The sequence below is a fragment of the Eleutherodactylus coqui genome, chromosome 10 (genome assembly GCF_035609145.1).
Source record: "Eleutherodactylus coqui strain aEleCoq1 chromosome 10, aEleCoq1.hap1, whole genome shotgun sequence".
Lineage (NCBI taxonomy): Eukaryota > Metazoa > Chordata > Amphibia > Anura > Eleutherodactylidae > Eleutherodactylus > Eleutherodactylus coqui.
Window position 1 is genome coordinate 139,272,466 of NC_089846.1, and position 26,933 is coordinate 139,299,398.

The 26,933-nt window shown below is 42.7% G+C and overlaps 1 protein-coding gene across 1 annotated transcript in view; it reads left to right on the plus strand.

Annotated features, from left to right (window-relative positions):
- The window catches only part of LRFN1 (leucine rich repeat and fibronectin type III domain containing 1), a 176,445-nt gene extending 150,521 nt beyond the window's left edge, over positions 1-25,924 (plus strand). Inside the window, exons 3-4 of the mRNA XM_066581919.1 lie at positions 5,494-6,889; positions 24,021-25,924. Of these exons, the coding sequence (XP_066438016.1) occupies positions 5,514-6,889; positions 24,021-24,864 (2,220 nt within the window). The 5' untranslated portion in view covers positions 5,494-5,513 and the 3' untranslated portion in view covers positions 24,865-25,924. The remainder of the gene's footprint in view (positions 1-5,493; positions 6,890-24,020) is intronic.
- Positions 25,925-26,933: the final 1,009 nt, after the last annotated feature.

Here is a 26,933-nt window from a genome sequence, read left to right on the forward strand (position 1 = left end):
ACAGTGAACTCCATGATAGGGATCAAAAGAGTTACTTTTGTACAGCTTTTGCTTCTCCAGATACTTGCCAACAGTCTTCCGGAGGTGCATTGCATGCTAGATGAGGACCTTACCCTTGTACTGTATACCCGCTGTGTGCGGTAATCACCCAATGGAACACGCCAATCACTGTCACATTTTGTGAAGCTCCTTCACTTCTGATAGCCATAGGGAGTCGATAAGCTTTCAATAGCAGATTCCACGGGTTATCATCAGGTGGCATGCAGCAGGATATCTCGTCAACTGACCAGAACAAGTTTTCCCTCTATCTCCAGCGCTCATCTGCTTTTAACCTCAGCAGTCTAATCTCATTGATTTTCAGACAGTAAAAGCTTCTTCCTTCCCCTACGGAGTACATTTCCCGTTATGCAGTAACCTTAGAAATCTATACATAAAAAGAAGACACAGGAGGAGGCGGTGAGCAGAGGGTGATGGAAGCAATGAGCAAAACGTGTGCCAGGGGGGGAATGTTTGGCATGAACCGTGCCAGAACTCTTCCCTATTAATGATGCCACCCTATATCATATATAAGGGCGAGTTCACACGTCGCTGAATTGCTGCAAGTTTTGGTGCAGATCTGCAGCGGATTTCATCCTCTCAATTGAAATCAAATTGAAGGGGTGAAATCTGCTGCAGATCCGCACAAAAATCTATGGTAAAATCTGCAGCAAGTCAGCAACGTGTGAACGCACCCCTAAGGAATGGGTTCTCATTCATGGTTACTCTGTGGAATGGCCTGATCTCTTAGGTAACCAACGTGCATACAACATATGGGATTGAGCCATAATCAGAAGCATGGCTACAGGGGTGCAAAGGACCCTCAGCACCCAGGGAAGGTCATGTGTGAAAATGGGGCGAACCTGCTTGCAGCCCTTTGCCTCAGGAATCTTACGCACATACCTTCCCTGGCACACTTGATGAACCTGGTAGTTAACCAAACCATCTAAAAAAAAACAAGAAAGAGCTATAGCTCCAATGTTTCTATGATGAGTATACTCTCAACATGGTGGTGAGCCCGCTCCCTTGGGTGAAAAGCAACCCCACCTATGAATGGTCTCCAGAAGCTTCATTGTTGGAATGATACAGGACTCATAGTAGTGCTCACCTGTTACCTCTGGACAATCATTCTTCCAGATGTCCCAAACAGTCTGAAGGGGCTTCATCAGAGAAAATAGCTTTACCGCAGCCCTCTTCAGTCCAATCCCTGTACAGTATTTACTCTAATGAAGCCCCTTCATCAGAAAAAATCCTGATAAGAAAAGGTGAGCTCTACCATGAGTCCTGGGTGACGCCAATATTAAGGCATCCTGAGACCATCCATGTGTGGGGTTGCTTTTCATCCAAGGGAGTGAGCTCTCTCACAATTTTGCCTAAGAACACAGCCATTAATAAAGAATGCCATCTAAACATCCTCCAAGAGCAACTTCTCCCAACCATGGCGGAGCGATTTGGTGAAAAACAATGCTTTTCCAGCATGATGGAGCACCATGTCACAAGGCAGAAGTGGTAACTCAGTGGCTCTGTCCTTGCAGGAAACTCCCCAGATCTCAATCCCATTAAGAAACTGTGGTCAATCTTCAAAAAGAGAGGGGACAAACAAAAACACAGAACTTGTGTGATAAACTCCAAGCACTGATTAGGCAAGAATAGGTTGCCGTTGGTCAGGATTTGGCCCAGAAGCTGATATCCAACATTCAAAATCTTTAAAAAAAAAGGGTCGCCACTGTAAATATTGAGTATTAGGCTGGGCTCACACGGGGCGGATTTGCCGCGGAAATTCTCGGGATAAGCCAGCCATGTGGACGAGATTTCTCAGAAATCTCGTCCACACGGGGCGGCCGATCCGCTGCGGTAAGTCAGGCTGGAACCACGTCTGCGGCTGCCGCAGCCGCGGTTTCAGAATATGCAGCATGTCCATTCTTTGTTTCATTCCGCTGCGGCTGCGCTCTCCTCTATAGGTGCTCCGGCCACAGAGGAAGAGCGAGCGGCTGGGCCGCTTCAAAGCCGCCGCGGCTTTTTCCACGGTGGTTCTCCCGTCGGAAATCTTGCGGGTTTTGCTGCGGCCAAACCGTGAGATTTCCGATGGGAATCCGCCCAGTGTGAACCCAGGCTTAGCCTAAACATGATGTTTTTGTCAATAAAAGTTTAAAAACGTATGAAATGCTTATAATTGTACTTCAGTATACATAGAAATATCTAACTAAGGCTAATTTCACACGGGTGAGTGCGATATTGGGCTGTGAAACTCGGCCTATTAGGGCGCTCGCCAACATGCGATGTCTCCGCGCATGCGAGGTGTTTCTGTGTTATAAACAACTCACATCATTTCAAGGAAAAAGCAGTCCTCCGCCGGAGCTTTTAGCCACAGTGGAGGATCGCAGAGTGCTTCCTATTGTTTTCAACGCCATGCGATGCTCTGCCGATCCCATTGAAAACAATGGGCGATGCAATGCAAGGCGTTCCGAGGGAACGCCCAAAGATAAGATGTCACCATTTTTTCCCACGATGCGGGGAAAAAAATTGCTCATGTATATGATCCACTCCAAAGAATGGGGTTCATTTTCATGCAAGATTTCTCCATCATGCAATGCACAAATTGCGCAGGATTTTCTTGGCCATGTAAAAGCGGCCTAAAAGATCTAAAAATACCCAAGCAGTAAACTTTGGGAAAACCTAAATTTGTGTCAGTCTCAAACTTTTAGCCACAAGTGTAATAATGCTACGACATCACTGATGCGCGATATTACAGTATGCTTAGCCGCCAATAGTCCGGGAGCAACATGACGGCCTAATTAATGGGAGCACATAGGGTTTATATAGCACTGTCTGCAGTCATGGCAAGAGCATGTAGATGCTAATGGAAATCTATACCGTACCTTCATGTCTCATAGTTTGTTTTCTGTTCCTATGGAATCTTAATAAACGTTGGGCCATTGTCCATTAGATGGTGTATTGTGGAGATATTCTCCATTACAGTAAGTGCTTATAGAGGAGCATACGTCATTATATAATGCCAACATATGGCAGTACCTGATGTACCAACCACTTAGGATGGTAAGGACCCTTTAGAATTGGACTCCTAGAGCAAAAAGACCCTCTGAGCTGAATATAAATGTCCCGGTAAAGTATATAGATGGTTAAGAATCAGGAGACAAAACTAAAGTAAAAACTGCGCAAATGCGAGAGCGCTGATGGGTGTTTACTGTATCCATCCATCCTCATTGATCTCCTCTGATTTATGACTATTGAGTTACTGTAAATAATCCATACATGTAATGAGTCTGATTGCTTCCCCAATCACTCCTCTGATCCGGAGCCGGGCCAGGGCACCTACATCTCAGCAATGACACCGTGAATGTTGTGTCCGATAATGCAATGACAGCTGATATTTTCAATCAGCCTCGCTGATCAATATCTGCCACAAAGCTTGGCCTGATGCGCTGAACGCCGGCTCAGGCTTTTCGGATTTCTACTGAGACATGAAATATGAGAGCAACCAAGAACAGCTTTACTGTTACATGTTATGAACGGCAAATCATTTTTATTACATTCTCTTAATTTGATTATGTCCACAGATTTTATCCATTGGCTCAATTAGGAATAATTCACAATTGGTTTAGCTGCAGGTAAACCTTCTACATTATCTACCTCAGTTATATGGCACGTTCAGCTCTGCTACAGTTTGAGTATATTTCCATTTTTCATAGTCATTTGCATAATTAGCCTTTCTATCCATCCAATATCCTCGAAAAATAATAGACAAGGATTGAATAAAGGGGCTGGTCGTACAGGTGTATGATATGAGTGGCCCTGATCACTGGCGTAACTACAGGGGATGCAGGGGATGCAGTTGCATCCAGGCCCAGGAGCCTTGGGGGGGCCAATGAGGCCTCTCTTCTCCATATAGGGAGCCCAGTACTATAAATAAAGCATTATAGTTGGGGGCCCTGTTACAGATGTTGTATTGGGGCACAGAAGCTTCAAGTTACGCCTCTGGCCCTGATGGTATGGGCACTAGGTATTTGTGCTTGGTACTGCAACTCATTCCCATTTATTTGAATAGGACTGAGCAGCAGAAAGGTCCTCTGACTGATCAACATGATGTCAAAGGTTGAAGAAGAGGCTTCAGCACTCAACTGAGTGCAACAGCCCCTTCAAACTGACCGTCAGGGGTATTAGGAGTCGGACTCCTACCTGTTAGATATTGATGACCTATACTAAGGATAGAACATCAGCATTTAAGTGTCATAAACCTCCTTTAAGTAACAGAACACCTCTGCTAGGTGGTATAACCTGGATATTGTATCATTGTACTACTTGGGATCAATATGGAACACCATATGGGATATCAACAGAAGGTACTGTACGTGACACCAACCAACCTAAGGCTGCCCTAGGGCATATGCACATGTGGGCAGTACAGTTAGATACAGGCACTAATAAATGTGTATGCAAAACTCTGAAAATGGTAGAAATGGGGCAAGTTTATTAAAATTTTAGCATGCCAAATATGTAATCTGATGCCGGTTAACAATTTCCTTTCATATGCCAGGCAAAAAATAATGGCACACAAGTATGCATAACTCAGTTTTTCCAAACCTTTTCAGTCTTGGGGCATCCCTAGAAATTTCCCTACCTTGGGGCACCCCTGTCACAGAATTGTTTTCAAAAATCATCTAAAAACACTTATCTGCTGCAGCGTAATCACTTCCAGAGCTTCACCATCCCACCCCATCACAGCTTAATCACATCCAGCACTTCAACGACCTTCAAGCCTTTCTCTCCACAGCCCTATCTCCACAGCAATATACATGTATGAGTGGCCAAATATATAACCTCACAACATAGTGCTGGTTGGGAATCGCTGGCATAATCCTTGACAATGGTATCTTCATATATGTGTTGTAATATGTTTACCAACTGTACATACAGTCTTTATTGCTATGAAGCCATTACAGTATCTCCGGCTAATGTCATTATAATGCATGCATTTAATATTACACTTGTGGAGGCTCTATCACTTAACAGTGCAGAAAGGGATCTCATGTGAACCAGAATTGTCTGTAATATTCAGAGAGGTTTATGAAAGGCAGTGGAAGACATCATACCATCCATAGCAACTAGTTAGATATTACCCTAGGCAGCACTAGAGAAATGACAGAATCTAATTACTTTCTTTAAGAAACATCCACTTTTTTTCCTGGGAATATGTTCTCATAAATAACCCCCACTGAATGTAATCATTTACCTGTAATGCCGGATTGATAGACTTGAAGCTTCTGTAATACATTTCTTGGAAAGTTTTACGGAAGGTATTAAAAAGTTGAAAATTACAGCCCCGGGGTTCTAATTGCAAAGACCAAATTAATTGTTTATGCAAATCTGTTAATAATGAATATTTGAAAATTAAAAAATATACTTAATTATCTTTTCTTTTTTTTTTCTCCCGTAAAGACTCTTTTGGCCAAGGGGCCATGGAGAAGTTGCTATGCCTGCTGCTGATGGGAGCTCTGGGGTACTTTGGGAGAGCACAGCTTTGCCCCGGTCGCTGCATCTGTCAGACCAACTCTCCAACTCTCACCATGCTGTGTGCCAAGACAGGACTTCTCTTCGTTCCACCAGCCATCGACCGTAGGACAGTAGAGTTACGACTAACAGATAATTTTATCACCATTATTCGACGCAAAGATTTCAGCAACATGACCAATTTGGTTCACCTGACACTGTCAAGAAACACTATTAGCCAGATTGTACCACTGGCGTTCTCTGACCTACGTTCTCTAAGAGCCTTGCATATGAACAGCAACAGACTTTCTGCCCTAAGGAATGAGCACTTTCGTGGCTTGGGTAATTTGCGCCATCTAATTTTAGGTAACAACCAGATAAATTCTATCCAACCTGGGGCATTTTATGAGTTTCTTGCCACTGTGGAAGATCTAGACTTGTCCTATAACAACCTTGAAGAATTGCCCTGGGAAGACATTGGTCAAATGGTGAATTTGAACTCATTAACGCTAGACCATAATTTAATTGACTATATTGCAGAAGGAACATTTACTATGTTGCATAAGCTGGTGAGGCTTGACATGACCTCTAATCGCTTACACAAACTGCCTCCGGACAACCTTTTTCTAAAGTCCCAGGTTTTGGCCAGTTCTAGGGGTTCTAGTTCATCTCTGGCTATAAGCTTTGGTGGGAATCCTCTCCATTGTAATTGTGAACTTTTATGGCTGAGACGACTGACGAGGGAGGATGATCTTGAGACCTGTGCCTCCCCAGAACAGCTAACAGACAAGTATTTCTGGTCGATCCAAGAGGAGGAATTTATCTGTGAGCCTCCACTGATTACCAAACACTATGCCAGCAAAACATTTGTTATGGAAGGACAAAGTGTGAGCCTTAAGTGCAAAGCGGTGGGAGATCCTGAACCATCAGTCCACTGGATTGGTCCAGATGGAAAACTTATTCACAATACAACCAGGATGATTGTTCATGACAATGGGTCTCTAGATATTGCCATTACAACACTGAAAGATAGTGGTTTTTTCACTTGTATAGCATCTAATGCCGCTGGTGAAACCACTGCCCCAGTGGAATTGGCAATAGTACCCCTTCCATTGATGGTGAACAACACAGCTCATATTAAAGAAGATCCTGGGTCTTCTGATATTACAACTTCAACTAAGCCTGGATTTAACGATACCAAGAATTTACAAGACCGAAGAATTGTGGTGGACAAGTTGAAGTCAACCTCAGTTGTTATTCAGTGGCCATCGGAGCGTCATATCCCTGGGATCCGCATGTATCAGATTCAGTATAACAGCTCTTTAGATGACTCTTTAGTGTACAGGTAAGATGTACTAGTGGTAATAGTTATAGTACATTGATTATTAAAATGTCATAGCATTTAATTACTATGAATGGACAGTTGTGCCATGACACCTGCCCATACCTGTGTTCAGATTAAGTTTATGATCTACAGGAGTATTCCCTAAACTGTGGCTCCAGATTTTGCAAAACTTCAACTCCTTGTATGTTCGTGGCATCTAATTTAAAATCCCCGCCTGCTGAAAAGGCTGTATCTGAATGCCTGAGCACTCAGCCAATCATGGGCAACACTCAGCCATTCATTGAATCACAGCTGAGCGCTGCCTGTGATTTGGTCACAGCATTCAGCCAATCACAGGCAGTGCTGGATCATTCAATAAATTCAATGAATTGGCTGGCAGTGCTCAGCCAATCAGATACAGCCCTTTCAGCAGGTGGGGATTTTAAATCCCCGCCTGCTGAAAGAACTTCACTGCACTGCCGGAGGACCAAGCAGCTGGACGCGCCTTGCCCTCACAGCGGCGGAGAGGTGAGTATATATTTTTTTTATTTTTAACACATTCTATGGATGATTTTCAGGGAATGCCTTATATTTAAAGCCCTTCCCCGAAAATCACTGAACACAGCCATTGCTTTCAATGGGGCCGCCGGCAGCAGCGGCCGCTCCATTGAAAACAATGATGTACAGCCCTGCACTCGAGTATAAGCTGGGGGGGGGGGGGATTTTTCAGCATAAAAAATGTGCTGTAAAATTCAGCTTATACTTGAGCATATACAGCATTTTAAAAAAATGGTTTTTATTGTGCAAAAGTCTGAAAACCTAAAAGAAATGTATACATCATTTTGGTATCGTCATAATTGTACTGACCTGCGGAAAAATTTATCCTACTATTTGCACCGCATGGTGAATGCATTAAAAAAAATGGCAGAATTCATGTATTCTTTCATCCTGTCCCCCCAAAAAATAATAAAAAGGTTTACAATTAGAGATGAGCGAGCACCAAAATGCTCGGGTGCTCGTTACTCGAGTCGAACTTTTAGTGATGCTTGAGAGTTCGTTTCGAGTAACAAACCCCATTGAAGTCAATGGGCGACTCGAGCATTTTTGTATATCGCCGATGCTCGCTAAGGTTTTCATTTGTGAAAACCTGGGAAATTCAAGAAAGTGATGGGAACGACACAGAAACGGATAGGGCAGGCGAGGGGCTACATGTTGGGCTGCATCTCAAGTTCCCAGGTCCCACTATTAAGCCACAATAGTGGCAAGAGTGAAACCCCCCCCACACACACACACACTGTCAGCATAAAGATTGTTCTCCTCTGCCACAGCTGTAACAGCTGTGGCAGAGAAGAACGATGTTAGCCCATTGAATTCAATGGAGCCGGCAATACAGCTGGCTCCATTGAAAGCAATGGGCTGCCGGCGATCGCGGGATGAATTGTCGGGAAGGGCTTAAATATATAAGCCCTTCCCTGCAATTCATCCAGAAATGTGTAAAAATAAAAAATATATATATACTCACCTGGTCCCGGCAGACGGAGTTCAGCGCGGCCAGCGGCAGTCCTCCTGAACTGCTCTGAACAGCTGTGAGTAGTATTCAGCAGCCAGGGATTTAAAATCCCCGCCTGCTGAATGAGCTGCCTCTAATTAGTCACAGCCTGACCAATCAGAGGCAGATTCCACTCACACACCCATTCATGAATTTATGAATGGGTGAGTGACTGCTGCCTCTCATCTGATTGGTCCCGCTGAGCCAATCAGAGGCAGCACTCACACACCCATTCATAAATTCATGAATGGGTGTGTGAGTGGAATCTGCCTCTGATTGGTCAGGCTGTGACCAATTAGAGGCAGCTCATTCAGCAGGCGGGGATTTTAAATCCCCAGCTGCTGAATACTACTCACAGCTGTTCAGAGCAGTTCAGGAGGACTGCCGCTGGCCGCGCTGAACTCCGTCTGCCGGGACCAGGTGAGTATATATATATTTTTTATTTTTACACATTTCTGGATAAATTGCAGGGAAGGGCTTATATATTTAACCCCTTCCCGACAATTCATCCCGCGATCGATTGCCGGCAGCCCATTGCTTTTAATGGAGCCGGCTGTATTGCCGGCTCCATTGAATTCAATGGGCTAACATCGTTCTACCGGGACAAGGTGAGTATATATATATTTTTTTTTTACACATTTCTGGATGAATTGCAGGGAAGGGCTTATATATTTAAGCCCTTCCCGACAATTCATCCCGCGCTCGCCGGCAGGCCATTGCTTTCAATGGAGCCGGCTGTATTGCCGGCTCCATTGAATTCAATGGTCAGTGTTTGTTTAATCTAGACACGTACCGCATGGTGCTCGTCTCGAGTAACGAGCATCTCGAGCACCCTAATACTCGAACGAGCATCAAGCTCGGACGAGTATGCTCGCTCATCTCTATTTACAATACATTATATGCACCTCAAAAATAAATACCAGCTCCCAAAAGAAGAACCCGTAAAGCAATGTTGATGGAAAAATGTAAAAGTTATTATTGTGTCTACCTCACGAGCAGACATGACACAAATGACTGACAAACACCCAAAACCTTCAATTAGAATACCTGCACACATAAACTGATGCAATCGATATGATACAAGATATTGGTTAGTATTTTGGCCAAGATACTTAAGCCAACAAGCCTGAGACAAATGTCCCCATTGTGTCATGGGTCCCTACTCTCACAAGACAACTTCCACATGAAACTTGGCTGCATGCAGGTCGATCGTCCTAATAAGGACGTCGCACCGCTGGAACATAAGGACCTAATTAGCCCTAGATGGTAAACAATCCAAACAGACAGGATTCAGTTCCCACCAACACACAAGGGAATGCATACCACACCAAAACAGGACTGTTCACTTCATATCCAGCCACCTGCACAGACACACAGAACGCGTCACTGTTCACACCAACAACAGACAGACAACCCACACAGAACTCTCAATAGCTAGTTCAAGAGTCCTCACACCAAAGGGAAAGAGAGTCAGACTCCAAACTGACTTAAAGGAAAAAGTGTCCGGCATCACCCACCTGACAACACACTAAACATCGGATGTCTGGAAGCCACACCCGCAAAAGGGGAAGGGAGAAGGGGTCCGCATAAGATGCAGACAGAGAATATAGGTGTCCAGACCGTCGTCAGGGAAGGTGGGAAAAATACTTCAGACTAACATGCATAACTATCAGCTGTGATTGGGCTGGTATACATGTGCAGCAGAACAGTGGGGATTGGCTGGCTGGAAAAACTCCCCACACAGCTAGCTCAATTATCCCACACCTGTGGCATTGTGCTGCTGGAACCTCATAGTACCACAGATCCTAACAGTTAGGGCTTTTGAAAATGGAGATGAAAATTCCAAAAACCGTTGCATCTTTATGTACCCAACTAGGCTGCTTCCTTAAGGGATTAAGGAGAAACTATTCAGCTGAACCTAGCCAGGCTCTATCTTCCATCAGTGGTGAAGACATAGGTGGCTTATAGCGTAGAAAGTATTGAAACAGTGTAGCAGGGGTGTAGCTGTTGGGGAGCAGAGATACCAGTCACCCTCCTGCCCTTGTGCTTGAGGGGGTCAAAAAGCCCTCTGACATGTAAAAAGACTCCATTATTATAAATGTTAGGGGACCACTTTCCCAATTTTGCAGGGTCCAGGAGCTTTAAGTTATATCTCTAGCATTGTGTATTTAGAGGATGTAGCAGGTACCCAAGCCATCGCTTGTCGGAAACTCCTCAGTGTTAGCAGAACACATGCTACTACCGGTAGGTGCAATCTTCTCAGGAAACAGCAACAAGATGGTGAAGAGAACACATTTTATTGTCTTAATTATAGTAACGCATTTCTGGGTACTTCGGATGCCTGTTATGAGACATATTGTATAGAGTATCTAGGGATGACTTAAACTTCTAAATTTGTTTTATTAGCATTTCTGTATATCCAGGCGCTCCTTTTTATTGCTGCAGAGTAATAATAGGCAAAATGCAATTCTTATAAACTTTCTTGTGCTGATTTTGTATTAGTGGTTTAACCCCTTCAATACCAAGCCTGTTTGTGCCTTAATGACCAAGATACATTTTTGAAGTGTGGTATGTGTCACTTTAACAGAGAATAACTCTGTAAAGGTTTTACATCCAAGTAATTCTGGCAATGTTTGGACTTCATTTGGATGGTAAAAATTAGACTAATATGATTTGCATGTATTTATTGAAAATTACAAAATTAAGGACATTTTTTTTTAAATTGCAATTTCCTTTTATATTTTCAACTGCAGTATTTCACATGTGTGAATGAATACATATTGTACTATTTTTTAATCTGATAAATATTTCAATTTTTTGCTTTAGTTTGAAAGCACATTCGAAAAATTTTGCATGTTTCTGAGCAATTTAGGAGACTTACTAATTTAACATAATTTTTTTAAATTTTAAAGTATATTGTTCTAATTCTAATTTATATTTAATTTATTTTTTTTAATTTATATAGACGATATTGAGGATTAAAATACATTAATTGATGTAATAAACTAATGTAAAGGTATGTTCACACATTATTATTTTTTATTTAAAATGCCATTAATTCCAAGGCTCTGTACAAATGATTAACAAATTGATATGGAGGGAGAGAGGACACTGCCCATGAGGCTTACCGTGTGCAGGGGAAGGTGGGAGGAGACAGTAGGTGAAGATAGGAGCTGTTCATCTTGTGGTGGCAGCAGGGTTACTGGATATTGTAGACTTATCTGAAAAGGAGGGTTTTCAGATTTATTTTGAAGTTTTCCCAGATGATGGAGAGTCTGATGGGTTGAGGTAGTGAGTTCCAAAGTATAGGCGATGCATGGGAGAAATTCTGGAGACAATTACGTGAGGAGCCACTAGGGTACAGTAGAGGAGGGGGTCTTGCGAGTGGATTTTACAAGAGGGAAGGTATAAAGATTGAGTCAGAGATGTAAGGAGGGGACATGTTGTGGAAAGCCTTGTATGTCATTGATAACTTCAATTGGATTCTCTGACTAATAGGCAGCCAGTGTAGGGATCGGCAAAGAGGATAGGCTGAAGAGTAAACTGGCGGAGAGGTGAATAAGCCGGGCAGCAGAGTCGAGGCTGGATTGGATAGGAGCAAGGTAATTGGAAGGGAGGCCACAGAGGAGAATGCTGTAGTAGACTAGAGAGGAGATAAAGGGCATGCACAACCATTTTTGTTGACTCAGGGTTGAGAAAAGATCCTATTAAAGAGATGCTTTTGAACTGAAAGTGGCAGGAGGTGGCAAGGGTTTGCATTTTGAAGGAGAGGGCAGAGTTAAATATAACACCGAGACATTGAACTTGAGGTAATGGTGAGTGTAAGAAAGGTTGAGAGCAATGGATAAGTCTGGTGGGAGTGTAGAGTGACCTGGAGGAAAAAATATGACTTCAGTTTTATCTATGTTAAGTTTTAGAAAGTGGGAAGAGAAGAAGGAGGAAATAGCTGATAGATACTCTGGGATTTTGGATAACAGAGAGGTAAACATCTGGGTCAGAGAGATAGATTTGGGTGTCATCACTGTAAAGGTGATACCAAAAGCAGTGTGATTGCATGAGCTGCGCTAGACATATACAATGTTGTAGACCAAAGGGGAAGATGAAGAAGAGCAGCGGTCCTAGTATGCAGCCTTGGGCAACACTCACAGAGAGAGGATGAGGTGAGCATGTGGTGTGGGAGACACTAAAAGTACTGTCAGTGAGATACGAGGAGATCAAGGAATGGGCCATGTTTGTAATCACAAGGAAGGAGAGAGTTTGTAGCAGAAGGGAGTGGTCGACCATGCCAAAGGCAGAGAACATGCAGATTAGAGCATACAGTAATGTTTTGAGGCTTTTGAAGTTAGTAAATAATTAACTACTTTGGTTAGGGTGGTTCTGCTAGAGTGGTGGGGTTATATACGGGATTTCAATTGATCAAACAGTGGGTTGGAGGAGACGTAGGAGGACAGTTCAAAGTGGACTTGTTCCAGGAGTTTTGATGCAAAGGGAACAGCAATGTGGTTGTAGCAGAACATAGAGGAAGGATCAAGGACTGATTTTTTGAGAATGGGTGTTATTGATGCATGTTTGAAAGACAAAGGGAAGATGCTGGTAGTCAGCAAGAGATTGAACAGATGCATTAGGGCTGGGATGAACACGGGAGTACGGTTGGGGATGAGATGGAATGGTAGGTACTACAATTTGGAGAGTACGGTGGAGAGGTTGTCCTCAGTAATGGTGGGGAAGTAGGTTAAAGAAGAGAGGTTGCAGGATCTGTAGTTTGAAGCCTTCTCTGATGTTGTCAGTCTTGACTTTGACGTGTGTGGCAAAGTCCTCGGCAGAGAGGAGAGATGTGGGGGGATCGGGGAACAGAGAAGTGAGTTGAATGTGTTAAATAGTTGCCTGGGGTTGTGGGAGTGGGAGGATATGAAAGTGGTAAAGTAGTGCTTTTTGGCAAAGGCAAGTGCACACATAGTGTAATTGGTACAGATTTTCCATGGTGGAAAATACCACATTACACCAATGCTGTGGATTTTGACACTGATTTGTAGTAGACTACACCTCCGCAAATGAAACGGTGAAATTAGCTGCAAATCCTCATCAAATGAGAAATTTCTGATTGGCTGATGATAATTGTGATTCCTCACCAGTAAAAATCAAAAACTTCACTTTCAATGCACTTCTCAATCACCAAAATGTCTCTACAAATCTCAAAGATTGGCAAAATTGTTCACTCATTTCACATCTGATGGCCTGAAGACTCCCTGAAACACGTTACTGTAATGGAGACGATTGTTCCTAGTAACATCTTTTATTTGTTCCCATGTATTAAACATTCTTCCTATTATTAACTCTAGATCTTTCCTACCATAGAAGAATCCATAGCTACGGGAGAAATGGTAAAGATACAATCGGTTCTTTGCCTAACATCACCATAATGAGATTCCCTCCAGTGTAAAGAAAGAGAATGTCACACACTGCAAACAGTTTATAATGGGACAATTCCGACTTGCTGAGCTATACAGAGTGGGAATATTTGCTGTAGATAAACATTACAGAGGAATAAAATCTGCTGAAGGTGTAGATACAAGGCAGATCAATGTGTACAATGTTTAACCGTAAACATTGCATAACATATAGGAGAAAATCTCATTTATGATACTTTTTAACCAGTTAAAGAGGAAATATTTTGAAAGAAGAGTTTCTCTTTGTCTCCTATTGCACACAAGGTGAGCGCAACATATAGACCTAAGTCATTCTGGACAAGATCCTCACTACTCTTAGTCACCAACAGCGTCAGGCTAGGGTTCCTATGGCCTGAGAGATGGACCCATTACCTCTGAGGGTCAAAACTACTGCCTCCTATCATATTACACTACCGTTCAAAAGTTTGGGGTCACCCAAACAATTTTGTGTTTTCCATGAAAAGTCACACTTATTCACCACCATGCGTTGTGAAATGAATAGACAATAGAGCCAAGACATTGACAAGGTTAGAAATAATGATTTGTATCTGAAATAACATTGTTTTTACATCAAACTTTGCTTTCGTCAAAGAATCCTCCTTTTGCAGCAATTACAGCATTGCACACCTTTGACATTCTAGCTGTTAATTTGTTGAGGTAAGCTTGTGAAATTGCACCCCACGCTTCTAGAAGCATCTCCCACAAGTTGGATTGGTTGGATGGGCACTTCTGGCGTACCATACGGTCAAGCTGCTCCCACAACAGCTCAATGGGGTTCAGATCTGGTGACTGCGCTGGCCACTCCATTACCGATAGAATACCAGCTGCCTGCTTCTGCTGTAAATAGTTCTTGCACAATTTGGAGGTGTGTTTAGGGTCATTGTCCTGTTGTAGGATGAAATTGGTTCCAATCAAGCGCTGTCCACTGGGTATGGCATGGCGTTGCAAAATGGAGTGATAGCCTTCCTTATTCAGAATCCCTTTTACCCTGTACAAATCTCCCACCTTACCAGCACCAAAGCAACCCCAGACCATCACATTACCTCCACCATGCTTAACAGATGGCGTCAGGCATTCTTCCAGCATCTTTTCATTTGTTCTGCGTCTCACAAACGTTCTTCTTTGTGATCCAAACACCTCAAACTTGGATTCATCCGTCCACAACACTTTTTTCCAGTCTTCCTCTGTCCAATGTCTGTGTTCTTTTGCCCATCTTAATCTTTTTCTTTTATTGGCCAGTCTCAGATATGGCTTTTTCTTTGCCACTCTGCCCTGAAGCCCAAAATCCCGCAGCCACCTCTTCACTGTAGATGTTGACACTGGTGTTTTGCGGGTACTATTTAATGAAGATGCCAGTTGGGTACCTGTGAGGCGTCTGTTTCTCAAACTAGAGACTCTAATGTGCTTATCTTCTTACTTAGTTGTGCAACGCGGCCTCCCACTTCTTTTTCTACTCTGGTTAGAGCCTGTTTGTGCTGTCCTCTGAAGGGAGTAGTACACACCGTTGTAGGAAATCTTCAATTTCTTAGCAATTTCTCGCATGGAATAGCCTTCATTTCTAAGAACAAGAATAGACTGTCGAGTTTCAGATGAAAGTTCTCTTTTTCTGGCCATTTTGAGCGTTTAATTGACCCCACAAATGTGATGCTCCAGAAACTCAATCTGCTTACAGGAAGGTCAGTTTTGTAGCTTCTGTAACGAGCTAGACTGTTTTCAGATGTGTGAACATGATTGCACAAGGGTTTTCTAATCATCAATTAGCCTTCTGAGCCAATGAGCAAACACATTGTACCATTAGAACACTGGAGTGATAGTTGCTGGAAATGGGCCTCTATTCACCTTTGTAGATATTGCACAAAAAAACAGGCATTTGCAGCTAGAATAGTCATTTACCACATTAGCAATGTATAGAGTGCATTTGTTTAAAGTTAGGACTAGTTTAAAGTTATCTTCATTGAAAAGTACAGTGCTTTTCCTTCAAAAATAAGGACATTTCAATGTGACCCCAAACTTTTGAACGGTAGTGTATGTTGGCACACAACATCAGAAGAGGATGTGAGAGGTATGGCAATAGAGTTTGAACCTTTGTGCCAATATGTGTGACTCCATGGCAATAGAGTGAAAGACAAGCCATGTTTCGGAAGGCCATGCACAGCTGTCACACCACGAAATTAAGAGTCTTTCGATCAGCTCAACCGCATGAATCGGGGATCATCATTTCCAACACATTGAAGCCGTTATTGAGCTCTTTACACAGTTCCTTGGTCATAATACGCCACTTTGCATGGAGGAGCTGATCAAAAAGTTCTTCATTTCATGGTGCCATATCTGTGGATGGCTGTCCAGAACATAGCTTGTCTTTCACGTTGTTGTCGCCACTGTTGGGACACGTCACCTACTGTCTCACTGTGCTGGCATCCACTCTTTAGGCTCTGTAAATGTTCAGCAAGCATCAATAAATATCTTTGGATGCAGCTTTTTCTCTATGGAGGATATGCAGAAATATACAAGCAGTATATAAATTACTGCTGAATCTATTAACTCATCACAGCCAGTGAAAAAAACGTAATTAAAACTGTCTTACCACCACCCTGATGATCTGCGTTCACTCAGACACTACACGTTACTGGTTACAGTAGTTCTCCAAAGTTTAGCATGGACTACAGGGAAAATCCTGATCAGCTTCCATCCACAAATACACATGCAGCAGTAACCCATAAGGATGTGATAATCTTGTAGATAGGAGACCTTTTAATGGCTGACAAAAATACATGATGTTGATGCGAGCTTCCGAACCAACGCAGGGTTCTTCTTCAGGCTTAAATGAAATATATCTGAAGAGGCATGCATATTAATACACTTAGTATCATATCTACAAGGTTATGTGGTCTCTCTTGCTGGGAACAAAGTGTATAAATATGCATGCCTCTTCGGATATATTTCATTTAAGCCTGAAGAAGAACCCTGCGTTGGTTCGGAAGCTCGCATCAACATCATGTATTTTTGTTAGCCATTAAAAGGTCTCATATCTACAAGATTACCTGGTTTCTCCTGCTGGGAACAATCACATTTTGCTCTACTGGCGACACCGGAGCAAACCTTTGTTTTCATTAATATATTACAGAAAACCCTACCGGCTAGTCAGTCCTCAGATGCATTACAAAGACCCCGACCCTGACTATGTCAACCCCGTCCAGGTCCATCCCTAGTGGGGAAATGCTAAACAGGCCCTAAACATGAAAATATGTCACCTTACCTATGTGTTTCACCCTCAAAAAGTGTGACAAAAACACCAGTTGGCATAATATAGGGGTATAAACACAATGTAATAGATACCCATATTAAACACCGCATGTAGCAGCACAAACACTACATATGGCAGCACTAATGTTTGTGGGTGAAATGTGTAGGAGGGTGACATATTGTTTTGTTTATGGTCTCTGTACTAGGGACAGACCTAGACAAACATCCATTAATAACCAGTGTCCAGACTGCCACAGCCTCCAGATTCCAGTATTTATTCTATTCTATGGATATTTAACCCCCAGCTTTACATACTGATGTTATATAACTGCTCTTTATATCTTCCAGTGTCACTTTAGTTCGTGTACACTCTGCCCTTCTATTTTCTTATGTAATATACTTGATATTTTCTTCTAAGATTAGAACAAAGAAGTTTCCCCGCTGTTCACGTCTGCAAAGCAATTTTAATATTTCTTCTTGTCTTTTTGATTTAAGTGGCATTTTATTTCTGTCTGGCATAAACAACCAAACGTCTCCTTCCAGCTTGCCGTCTGATCCTTCCTCTCTCATTCCCTTGCATCATTTACTCTTTCCCTTTCTTATTCTCTCTCACATCTTTGTCTCTTCCCGCTTCTTTCTCTCTTCTCCAAATATTTCACCCCTCTGTTACAAATTCTGTCTTTCTTGTTCCCCACTGCTCCTTCTCTATCTTTGTCATCCTCGCACCTTCTCTCTCCAGCTTCATCTCCCTCTTCCCTCTCTCTCCATCCTCCAATTTCCTTTTTATTGTTTCATCATTTTCTCTCTCTCTTTCTCCTTCTCTCTCCATCTCTGTTTCTCTCCTCATATCTTCCTCTTTTCCTCCTCCTCTTTCTCCCCCTCTCTGTTGCACACTCTCTATCTTTCTCTTCTTCATCCCATATACTATCTCTCTTTCCTCATCTCCTTCCTCCCTCTCTCTCCACCCCCACCCATCACTCACTCTCCTCCTCCCTTTCTGTCTCCTCTCTCCACTTCTTTCCCTCTCCTCTATGCTCTCACTCTAGCTCAACCCCTTTCTTAATTTCTCTTCCTTTCTCTACCTCCGCTCCGTCTCTTTCTACCACTCTCTATGCATCTTTCTCTTTCCCCCTACCACTCTCTCTCACCATGGCTCTCCCTCTTTGTTTCTCTCCCTTCTCTCTTTCTTTATCTTGTTATTTTCATCACTCTCTCTAACTCTTCCCCATCTACTATCTTGTTTTCTTTCTATCCTTCTCTTAATGTCTTATCTTCTTCCCTCCCATCTTTCTATCTGTCCCACTCTCTATGCTTCTCCCTCTCTTCCTCTCTTCTCTCCTACAATCACATTCCTTCTACTCATCTTTTTCCATTCCTCTCAACCTTATTTGCCCTTCTTTTTCTTTTCTTACCCGCTCACACCATCTCTTACCATCTTTCTCTCTTTCTGTTTTCCTCCTTCCTCCCTTTAATTCTTTATCTCCTTCCCTCTCCAACCCCCTCATCTCCGTTTCTTCCTCCGCAGCTTTTTCTCTCTGCTTTCCTTTTCTCATACTTCATTCTTCTTTTTCCTCTTTACTTTCACAGTATTGATTTCCCCCCTCGCCCTTTCTCTCTCCCTTTCTCGCTCCCTTTCTCCACATAGTGTTTATATTCCCCTCCTGCCCTTCTCAGGCTCATCCATTTTTTGTTAAATCAATGGGCTTTCTTTATACATGTAGCAAACATTAACTCAACACTTAATGCATTCAATGCAGAGCTGCAGCAAACCTTAACTTAACTTGTTCCTTCGTTTTGTGGTGTTGCAGTAAGAGACAATTTAAAGTTTTCAGCAAATGTATAATTAATATGTTAAGCTGTAAAGTTTGCCTCATCTCTACATAATCAATTTATTAAATTCATTAAACGGGATTTTCAGTCATATGGAAACAAAGTTTAATTAGTTATTTAGTTATTATCTGTCATGCTATATTTAATTTTCAAGGTTTTTTTGCAGTCAGTAATTGAAAACCTTAATTATATATATACATTCAAGAGTTGAAAATGTGGTCTTACCTGGTACTGCTCATAGGAAAACTGTGTGTATCCTGCAGAATCACCAGACCGGAGTCCAGGACAGGAGAGAAATTGGCGCATTTTGCAGCGTTTATCTCGCGGGATTGACTTATACACTGTAATACATGCGGCGGCTCCGTGAGCAAAGTGAAGGATTTGAAGCCTCCGAATGTAACAATAAAAGCTTAAAGGTGTTGTTCCCACAAAATGAAGTTTCCCCTATTGATAGGATAGGAGATAACTATATGATTGGTGGAAGTCCAACTGTTAGGACCCCCATCAATCATGAAAAAAGGGGTCCCAAAGGTCCTCAAATGAATGGAGCGGTGGTCATACATGCACACTGCTGCTCCATTTATTTCAATGGGACTGCACTTGAACTCGACTATCTCAACAGTCCCACTGAAATGAGTGGAGCGGTGGTGCGCATGCATGATCACAGCTCCAGTCATTCAGGGACCTTCAGGACTCCTGTTCTCCTGATCTCCGGGTTCACAGTTGTTGGACCATCACCAAGCAGATTGTTATCCCCTATCATGTGAATAGCAGATAACTTCATTTCATGGGACAATCCCTTTAAGCAGTATCTAAATCAATCAGTAAAGCTTAAAGGGATTATTTAATTTCTTCAAGTATTAAACAAACTGTGGGAAATGTAAAAAAAAAAACATATTAGTCGTCTGTTAAATCCCCTCACTATATAAGCACAGATGCCCCATCAGGCTGTGTTTATTCTCCTTCAGTGGTGACAGGCCATACATCCACATAATCACTACAGCCAATCGCTGATCTCATAAGTCATACCTGAATATAAGGGAGATGAAATAATACCTCCATAGTGCCACCTATTGGAAGGCAGCATTCCTTCAAGCAAAAGTTAGACTCTATATACAAGCCTTGTAACATTGACTGACAATTAAAAGTAAAGCCAGACTCGATGTACAGACAGCTATTTCAGGGTATTTGCCCTTCACCAGTGTAAGGTAGGAGTCTGGCTTTGCTAGTGAGAGGCCTGGGACGGGGGTTAAGAAACACCATCTTTTCTCCTTAGGGAGGAGACTCAAAAGGCCATTCATGCTCCTCTGGGTAATATGCAAATAAGGGAGATGGAATAATACATTCACAGCGCCACCTATTGGAAGGCAGAATTCCTTCAAGCCAAAGTTAGACTCGTTTCTGACCCCAAGTCATACCTGCTAACACCACTGCTGTGGCCAATGATTGGCTTCATCAGTCACATAGATGTAGTAGCGTTTCTTTGTTTAAAAAAAGAAAGTGGGGGATGAGCTAAATTGTGCTAAAAACTGTGTTGAATTGCAACAAAATTCTAGCCCAATTTCTGAAATAAACTAACCAGCGGTCTAAACTTTGACTAGACAGTCTTAAAATTTGATAGATGTATCATTCAGCAGAGCTAGTGGGATACATCTGGCTCATTCTGAGACTGTCTAGTCTAAGTTTGCATTGTCTAACGTAGACAAACTTAGTAAATAAGTTCCATTGAGTTTTGACGGTTCCTGGTGCCTCTGATTAGGAACATCAGAAGTGGCAGGATTCCTGAAGCACAACCATATCCCTGGCATTATCCAGGAATTGTGTTGGGAAAATCTTAAATTATATTTCTATTGCACTGTGCATCCCACTGCTCGGGCCTGCTGTGACTGGAGACACTGTGACTGCCTCCAGCCTATGCCCAGGTGCAACTTACTTACAAATTCTTTTCAGTAGCTATATAACCATTGAGGACATTGATGCAAAGCTGGCCTATTGTTTACACGGAAGCAACAAAAGGGTTTTAGTTAAAGCTCACATCGTCTTAGGTCAAACAGCTCAAACAGAAGTCGCACATCTCATTATACGGTCAGAATCTGGACATAGTGCATAGAATATATAGTACTGATAATGTACACATTCGTAAGGTCTAATTATCTATCATTTATTTATAACTACCTGTAGATGGATATATCCAGAGGCACCATTCAGCTTTCCATAAGATACACGGATCCAGAAATAACAAAACTAATACTGCTTAAAACCCGAAGAACGTAATTAGGCTGCTGACAGTAGACTGCAACGTGTGCATTAATCGGCCCACTGCACTAACTCAACCCCATGTGATTTATTGATCTTGCACATCTATCTAGTTTTTATCTTCCACTCTCATTTCCTCTTCCTAGTCATGCACCAAGTGCTTCACAGGGTTTTTTTTGTTTTGTTTTCCACAATTACATAGAGCGCAATTCGTTATACTTATTATTTCTTTTCTTGTATATATTATGAGTCGAGATAGTTTTGAGATAATTGGAACTGAAACTTTGGATAACAAAAGATTAAATTGCGATAGGTGAAATTGCAGCTCTTGAGGTGTGAAATCATCAGTGTAGCACATATGGATATTACTGTGTTCGGAGTCTCGTAATCTTGTGTTTCTTTCCTCCGTCCTCTATCCTTCTGCTGGTTTCATGCCGAAAATTCCCAGCTGGTCACAAATATTTATCGTTTGTGCTTAATGAGCCTTGAAAGATACTTAAAAAAACATTAAACCTCACTTGTTCCGTTGGAAATATAAGCGGTGCGGATATTATAATGGGGGCAAAGTTACGGAATTTGAGCCCTATTATGAACGTGCCCCAACATTGTAAATATATTAAGGAATAGGTGACCTGGATTGACTCCTTATTCCTCCTAAGTACAATTTTCCATGCTGAATAAAATCTACTGCCAATTTTTCAGTGTTGGACTTTGGTTCCTTGGACCTATGGTGTTATAGCGGTTCAGGCACTAGGGTGCAGCCTCAGGTGTAGCAGCTGCAGGTCTGGAGAGTAGTCAGATGGAAAGCCAGGTGTTAGCAATGGGAAGTCTCTGTATGCAGTACAATGGATGAGACGGGTGAGGCAGTCAGGAGGGAAACCAGAAGTTGGTTACAGATAATCACGGTTTGCAGGAGAGGAGCAGGTTTAGGAGAAGATGCTTGATCAAGGCAATAAAGCACAATAATCTCACATGGAGGAGTGTCAGGGTCAGACTTTTATAGCGAGCCTGATTAGAAGCAGAGCGGGCCAGGACAGGGAGGCAGGAATAGAATACACTGGATGATAAAATAAGGCTAGGTTCAGCAGGAAAATTTGTCCAAAAGCTTGGATGGTTCAACAGGGAGAGCTGTCGGCTGGAGTATGGAAGGTCCCAGGTTCGATCCCTGACAGGTGTAACTAGCGTTCTGTGGTTTAGGGCTTAAACACATGAGCGTATTTTAGTCCTGTTATGCAGCCATGATAATCACGGCTGCATAACGGGATAGAACGAAACCATTGATTTCAGTTGTTTCATTTTCTCTATCGGGATTCTCGACTGTTAATTGTACGGGCGAGAAGAGATACGACTTGCCCCATCGTTCCTGCCCATAGTACTAATCATGTATGGGAAAGCTAGGGCAGCACCTATGAGCTTGCTATTTTTTTAAAAACTCCTGCGCTATGGCATGGGGATTGAACAGCCAACAACAACAAAAGAAAAACTTGTTCATGCGCAACTACGATCCGTAGCGGCGAGCATAATTCTCCATACCACCATCTGAAACCGCCCCCATTGTCATAAACTGGACCAGGACCCATCATAGAGATTATGCTCAAAAATTACTATGCCTCCTTTGGTAGAACTGTGTGGCCACCACATATATGCTGCACACATATATACAAATACCATATATATGCTACACACATATGTACATACACCACACATATGCTACACACGCGCATATACATGCGCACATACTCTACATATATAGATATATATACACCGCACGCATATACATATACCACACATAGGCTGCACAGAAACATACATGACCCATAAGCTATGCGCATATATACATATCCACCATAAATACACCACACACCTATATACACATACAACATATATGCTAAACATGTATATACATTAGATACACATATTTGCACTACACACACCATATATACACATACACCACCTATACGCTACACTCACACATATATATAGGTATATCCCCTTGCAGCAATGTTAGCGCATAATGCATTAGTGCAGTACTATGTTAAGTATGACTCGGTGCAGCTACACTAATTGTGCAGCATGGTCGTGGTTATAGGCACCGGGTGGTCTGCGCTACAGATGTAGTGTTTCATCCTTCAAGCATGGCACTGCTATATCTGTACATCATATATAAGGGTGGACTCACACGGGCATATATGCAAAAATGCTCATGTAAGCGCAGCGTATGTGTGCTGTGAACTACGTGTTCTTGCACATAATACTGTACTTTTTGTGCTTGCAGGCCCACATTACACGGGCCGGGGACACAGCTTAAAGGATATTCAGCCTAATTATTTACAGATATGTTCTTTTTCCTGTGTGGCAAGGGAGGGGGTCCGCGCCTGCGGTTCGCCGACCTCTCGGACGGCAATGGGCACCACACATGTAGAAGTGGCTCAGGAGACTCGGAATTTCTTTAAAACTGGTGCCGCCAGTATTTATACAGAACTTGTCGACATATATTTTATTTACATCATCAATAGGTTATTTGTGAATCGGCCCATAAGAAATAAAGCCTAGCAGCAAAGAAACCACCTCATAGTCGCCTTCTAATGGGGTCGCCTTCTGCTGTAATAGCATTGCCAAATGGAGGATCTTCGGCACCCTAGTGGTCGGTCCAAGTCTGTAAACATACACTGCCTACATTTAAGAAAAAAACTCCTTGTATTGGGAGTTACTGACAAAAACATAATAACTGTCCCATTGTAGGAGTATGACTGTAGTTATCTTGTATTGGAACAAGTTTCTTCTGAGCTTCTGTAAACTTTCTGTTTTATTTGTTCTCTTCATCCAGGATGATCCCACCAAGTAACCGAAGCTTCTTGGTCAATGACTTGGCTCCTGGACGTGAGTACGACCTCTGCGTCCTGGCAGTCTATGATGATGGGATGACTTCATTAACTGCTACTCGGGTGGTAGGATGTGTCCAGTTCAACACAAAAGAAGAAGGTGCACAATGTCAACCGCTCCACACCCAGTTTCTAGGTGGAACTATGATTATCATCATTGGAGGAATCATCGTAGCTTCCGTCTTGGTGTTTATCATTATCCTAATGATACGATATAAAGTGTACAGTGGCCAAGAGGAAAGTAGCAAGGCAAGGGTCAGTAATATGTATTCCCAAACAAATGGGCAACAAGGCATGGCTTGTGCTCATTCATGTGCCAAGTTGGGAGAAAATAACTATGAACCGTTGCCCCCAGCTTCCAAAGAGCCCCCAGTGGAGGGCAAAGACCCTGGTAAGGGGGAAAACCAACCACGTTCACCTATTCCAACTCCTCTGATGGAAATGGACAAGAGGAGAACTAAGACTTCTAGTGATCTTCAAACAGTGGCTCTTTTGTCTTCTCTCTCAGGAGACCAGACAGAGACCAGCGCATTGGGCTCTACCACCTCATTATGTCTGATTACTACGGAAGGGCAAGCACATGTGGGGACCAAAGCTCCTCCCAGGACTTATCAACATAGATTCTCCTTCGATGGAGACTACTCTCTGTTCCAGAGCCACAGTTATCCTCGCAGGGCACGGACAAAGAGACACATGTCCGCCTTGGAGTTGCACAACCAAGAAGCTGACCTTGGACATCGAAGAGTCACATTTAGCAGCACAGAGTGGATGCTAGAGAGCACCGTGTGAATAGCACAGTAGTTCACAAAGTCTTTGAAGGGGCAGGTAACATGGATGGACACTTCCTATGATACCTTATGTCTCAGCAATCATGTTAGGGGCACCTCAAACCTTTTTTTAATTAAAGTTCTGCATTGTGTAGCTATGTTTAATATTTCTGTACACTTTCTCAGCAAAGAGAAATTTTGGGGTTCAAGGTATTTTTGGGAAAATTAGCCACGTTCATGCCAGGTTTTCTCACCCAGTCAAGATACATGTCTTCATGTTGTCCTAGGTGGTTGTACAGTGTCATGAGAATAGTCTCATTGATTCCTTGAAGTGTACAGACATATTCTACATTGGTAGATGATGCATTCACTTTGGAAGAAGCATTGGCACTGCTTTCTTGAGGGTCTTAATGTTGTCTGTTTCTCTAGAGCCCACAGATCGATGTTGCCATGTGATGATGCAGAATAAGACAAATACCATATCATAACCAAGAGCTAACCAAGAAATTTTCGACATGCTCCTCCAACTTGCCCCAACTAAAACTGATCCACATCTTTTGCCCTCTTGTGAGCCCCTCCCTCCTCTGGTTTGGGGATCTAGAGGGATATTGTTCTGCTTGGGTTGTGGTACATGAATGCTGAGCCCTTGAAGCAGTGCCTTAAACCAAGAGAGAGACCAGCACACAAGCTATCTGGAACCCTCGGTGACCTTTCCTGTAAGTGGGGATGGACACGCTGGTTCATCAGGGGGATACAGGACATATGCACAAACGACACGATACCCAAACCTACTGTACAAGGCCCTCTGCACAGTAGAAAGAGGGAAAGCTTAGATGGATTTGTTGACTACGTTGTTTGGGTCCTGACACCATATACCTTCTGTACATCTAGCTGGTCTGGATCCTTTCTGAGTTCCTCAAGTCAGGAGCCTTTCTGGGACCTAGCAGAAAGAGAAATCATCTGGAATCGACAAGCACAAGTTTTTACATTAAAAACGTGTGTCGCTCTCCCTCTCCTCAGCACATATATCATTGCGGAGAGAGAGAGATGCCAGTTGGGTGCAGTGGGAAATTAAAGTCCTTTCTGTGACTGCTCGGTGTGTCTGTTGTGTTTATTTCTTCTCTGGAAAAGACCTCAATTAAGCCATCACGGGGCGGCAGTCATGTGGAACATTTATTTGGGAAAGCAATAGAAGAAATTTGAAACTATGGTTACAAATGTAGCAGACCTGATAGGACTACATATGATAGCGCTACAATGCGCAGACCAGAAAGCTACTGTTTTATTCTCTTTTTGCCTAAGCCTCTAGGATTCAGCATGTAACTATAGGGGGAGCGCCGGTACTTGAGGGGATCTAAAGACCCGTCTTCCACGTTGGAAGATATCATTAGTGTGATGGCAGATGGGAGAATCATTAAATGTTTCCATTTTCTGCTGCTGTGTTTACAGATGTAACAAATGTGAACTTTACTTTTAGTTGCAAATGATTTTATTACATTTTCAAAATATAGCAGTATATTAGCTAGAAATGTACCCCAGGCCGGGGGATGGCAACATAAACATAACATAGTACATAGTGATAGAACATCTAGGCTATAACTAACACATTTATTATGCTAAATAATGCTACAGGTGACTCTGTTACCCTCTGCTCCATCCATAGGACTTCTGTAGGCCTCCCCTCCCTCCCCAAGCCACCGCCCCCTCCATCTCACCGCTGTAGGGCTCCCAAAAAATCAGACCACGGCTGCCACGTTTTCAGGAATAATTGCATCCTATCTTCCCTGATAGCGGAAAGCTTCTCATATATCATCATTCGTGAGATTCTAGCCTTGACCGGACCAATCTGCAGTATTGGCGATAACCATTGTGATGCTATATAGACTCTGGTGGCCATGCATATATTTTGCGCCAATTTATGCTGCTGGTTGTTGAAATCTGAATAGCAAACATGTTGAAGTATATCCACTAGCAAACATGTCACAGGGGCCCGATCAAAAGGTTTGCCGATCCCCGAGGAGACAAGGCCAGCGACCTGCCCCCAGAGTGATCTCACCTTCAGGCAGGCCCACCAGATGTGCAGCGGAGGAC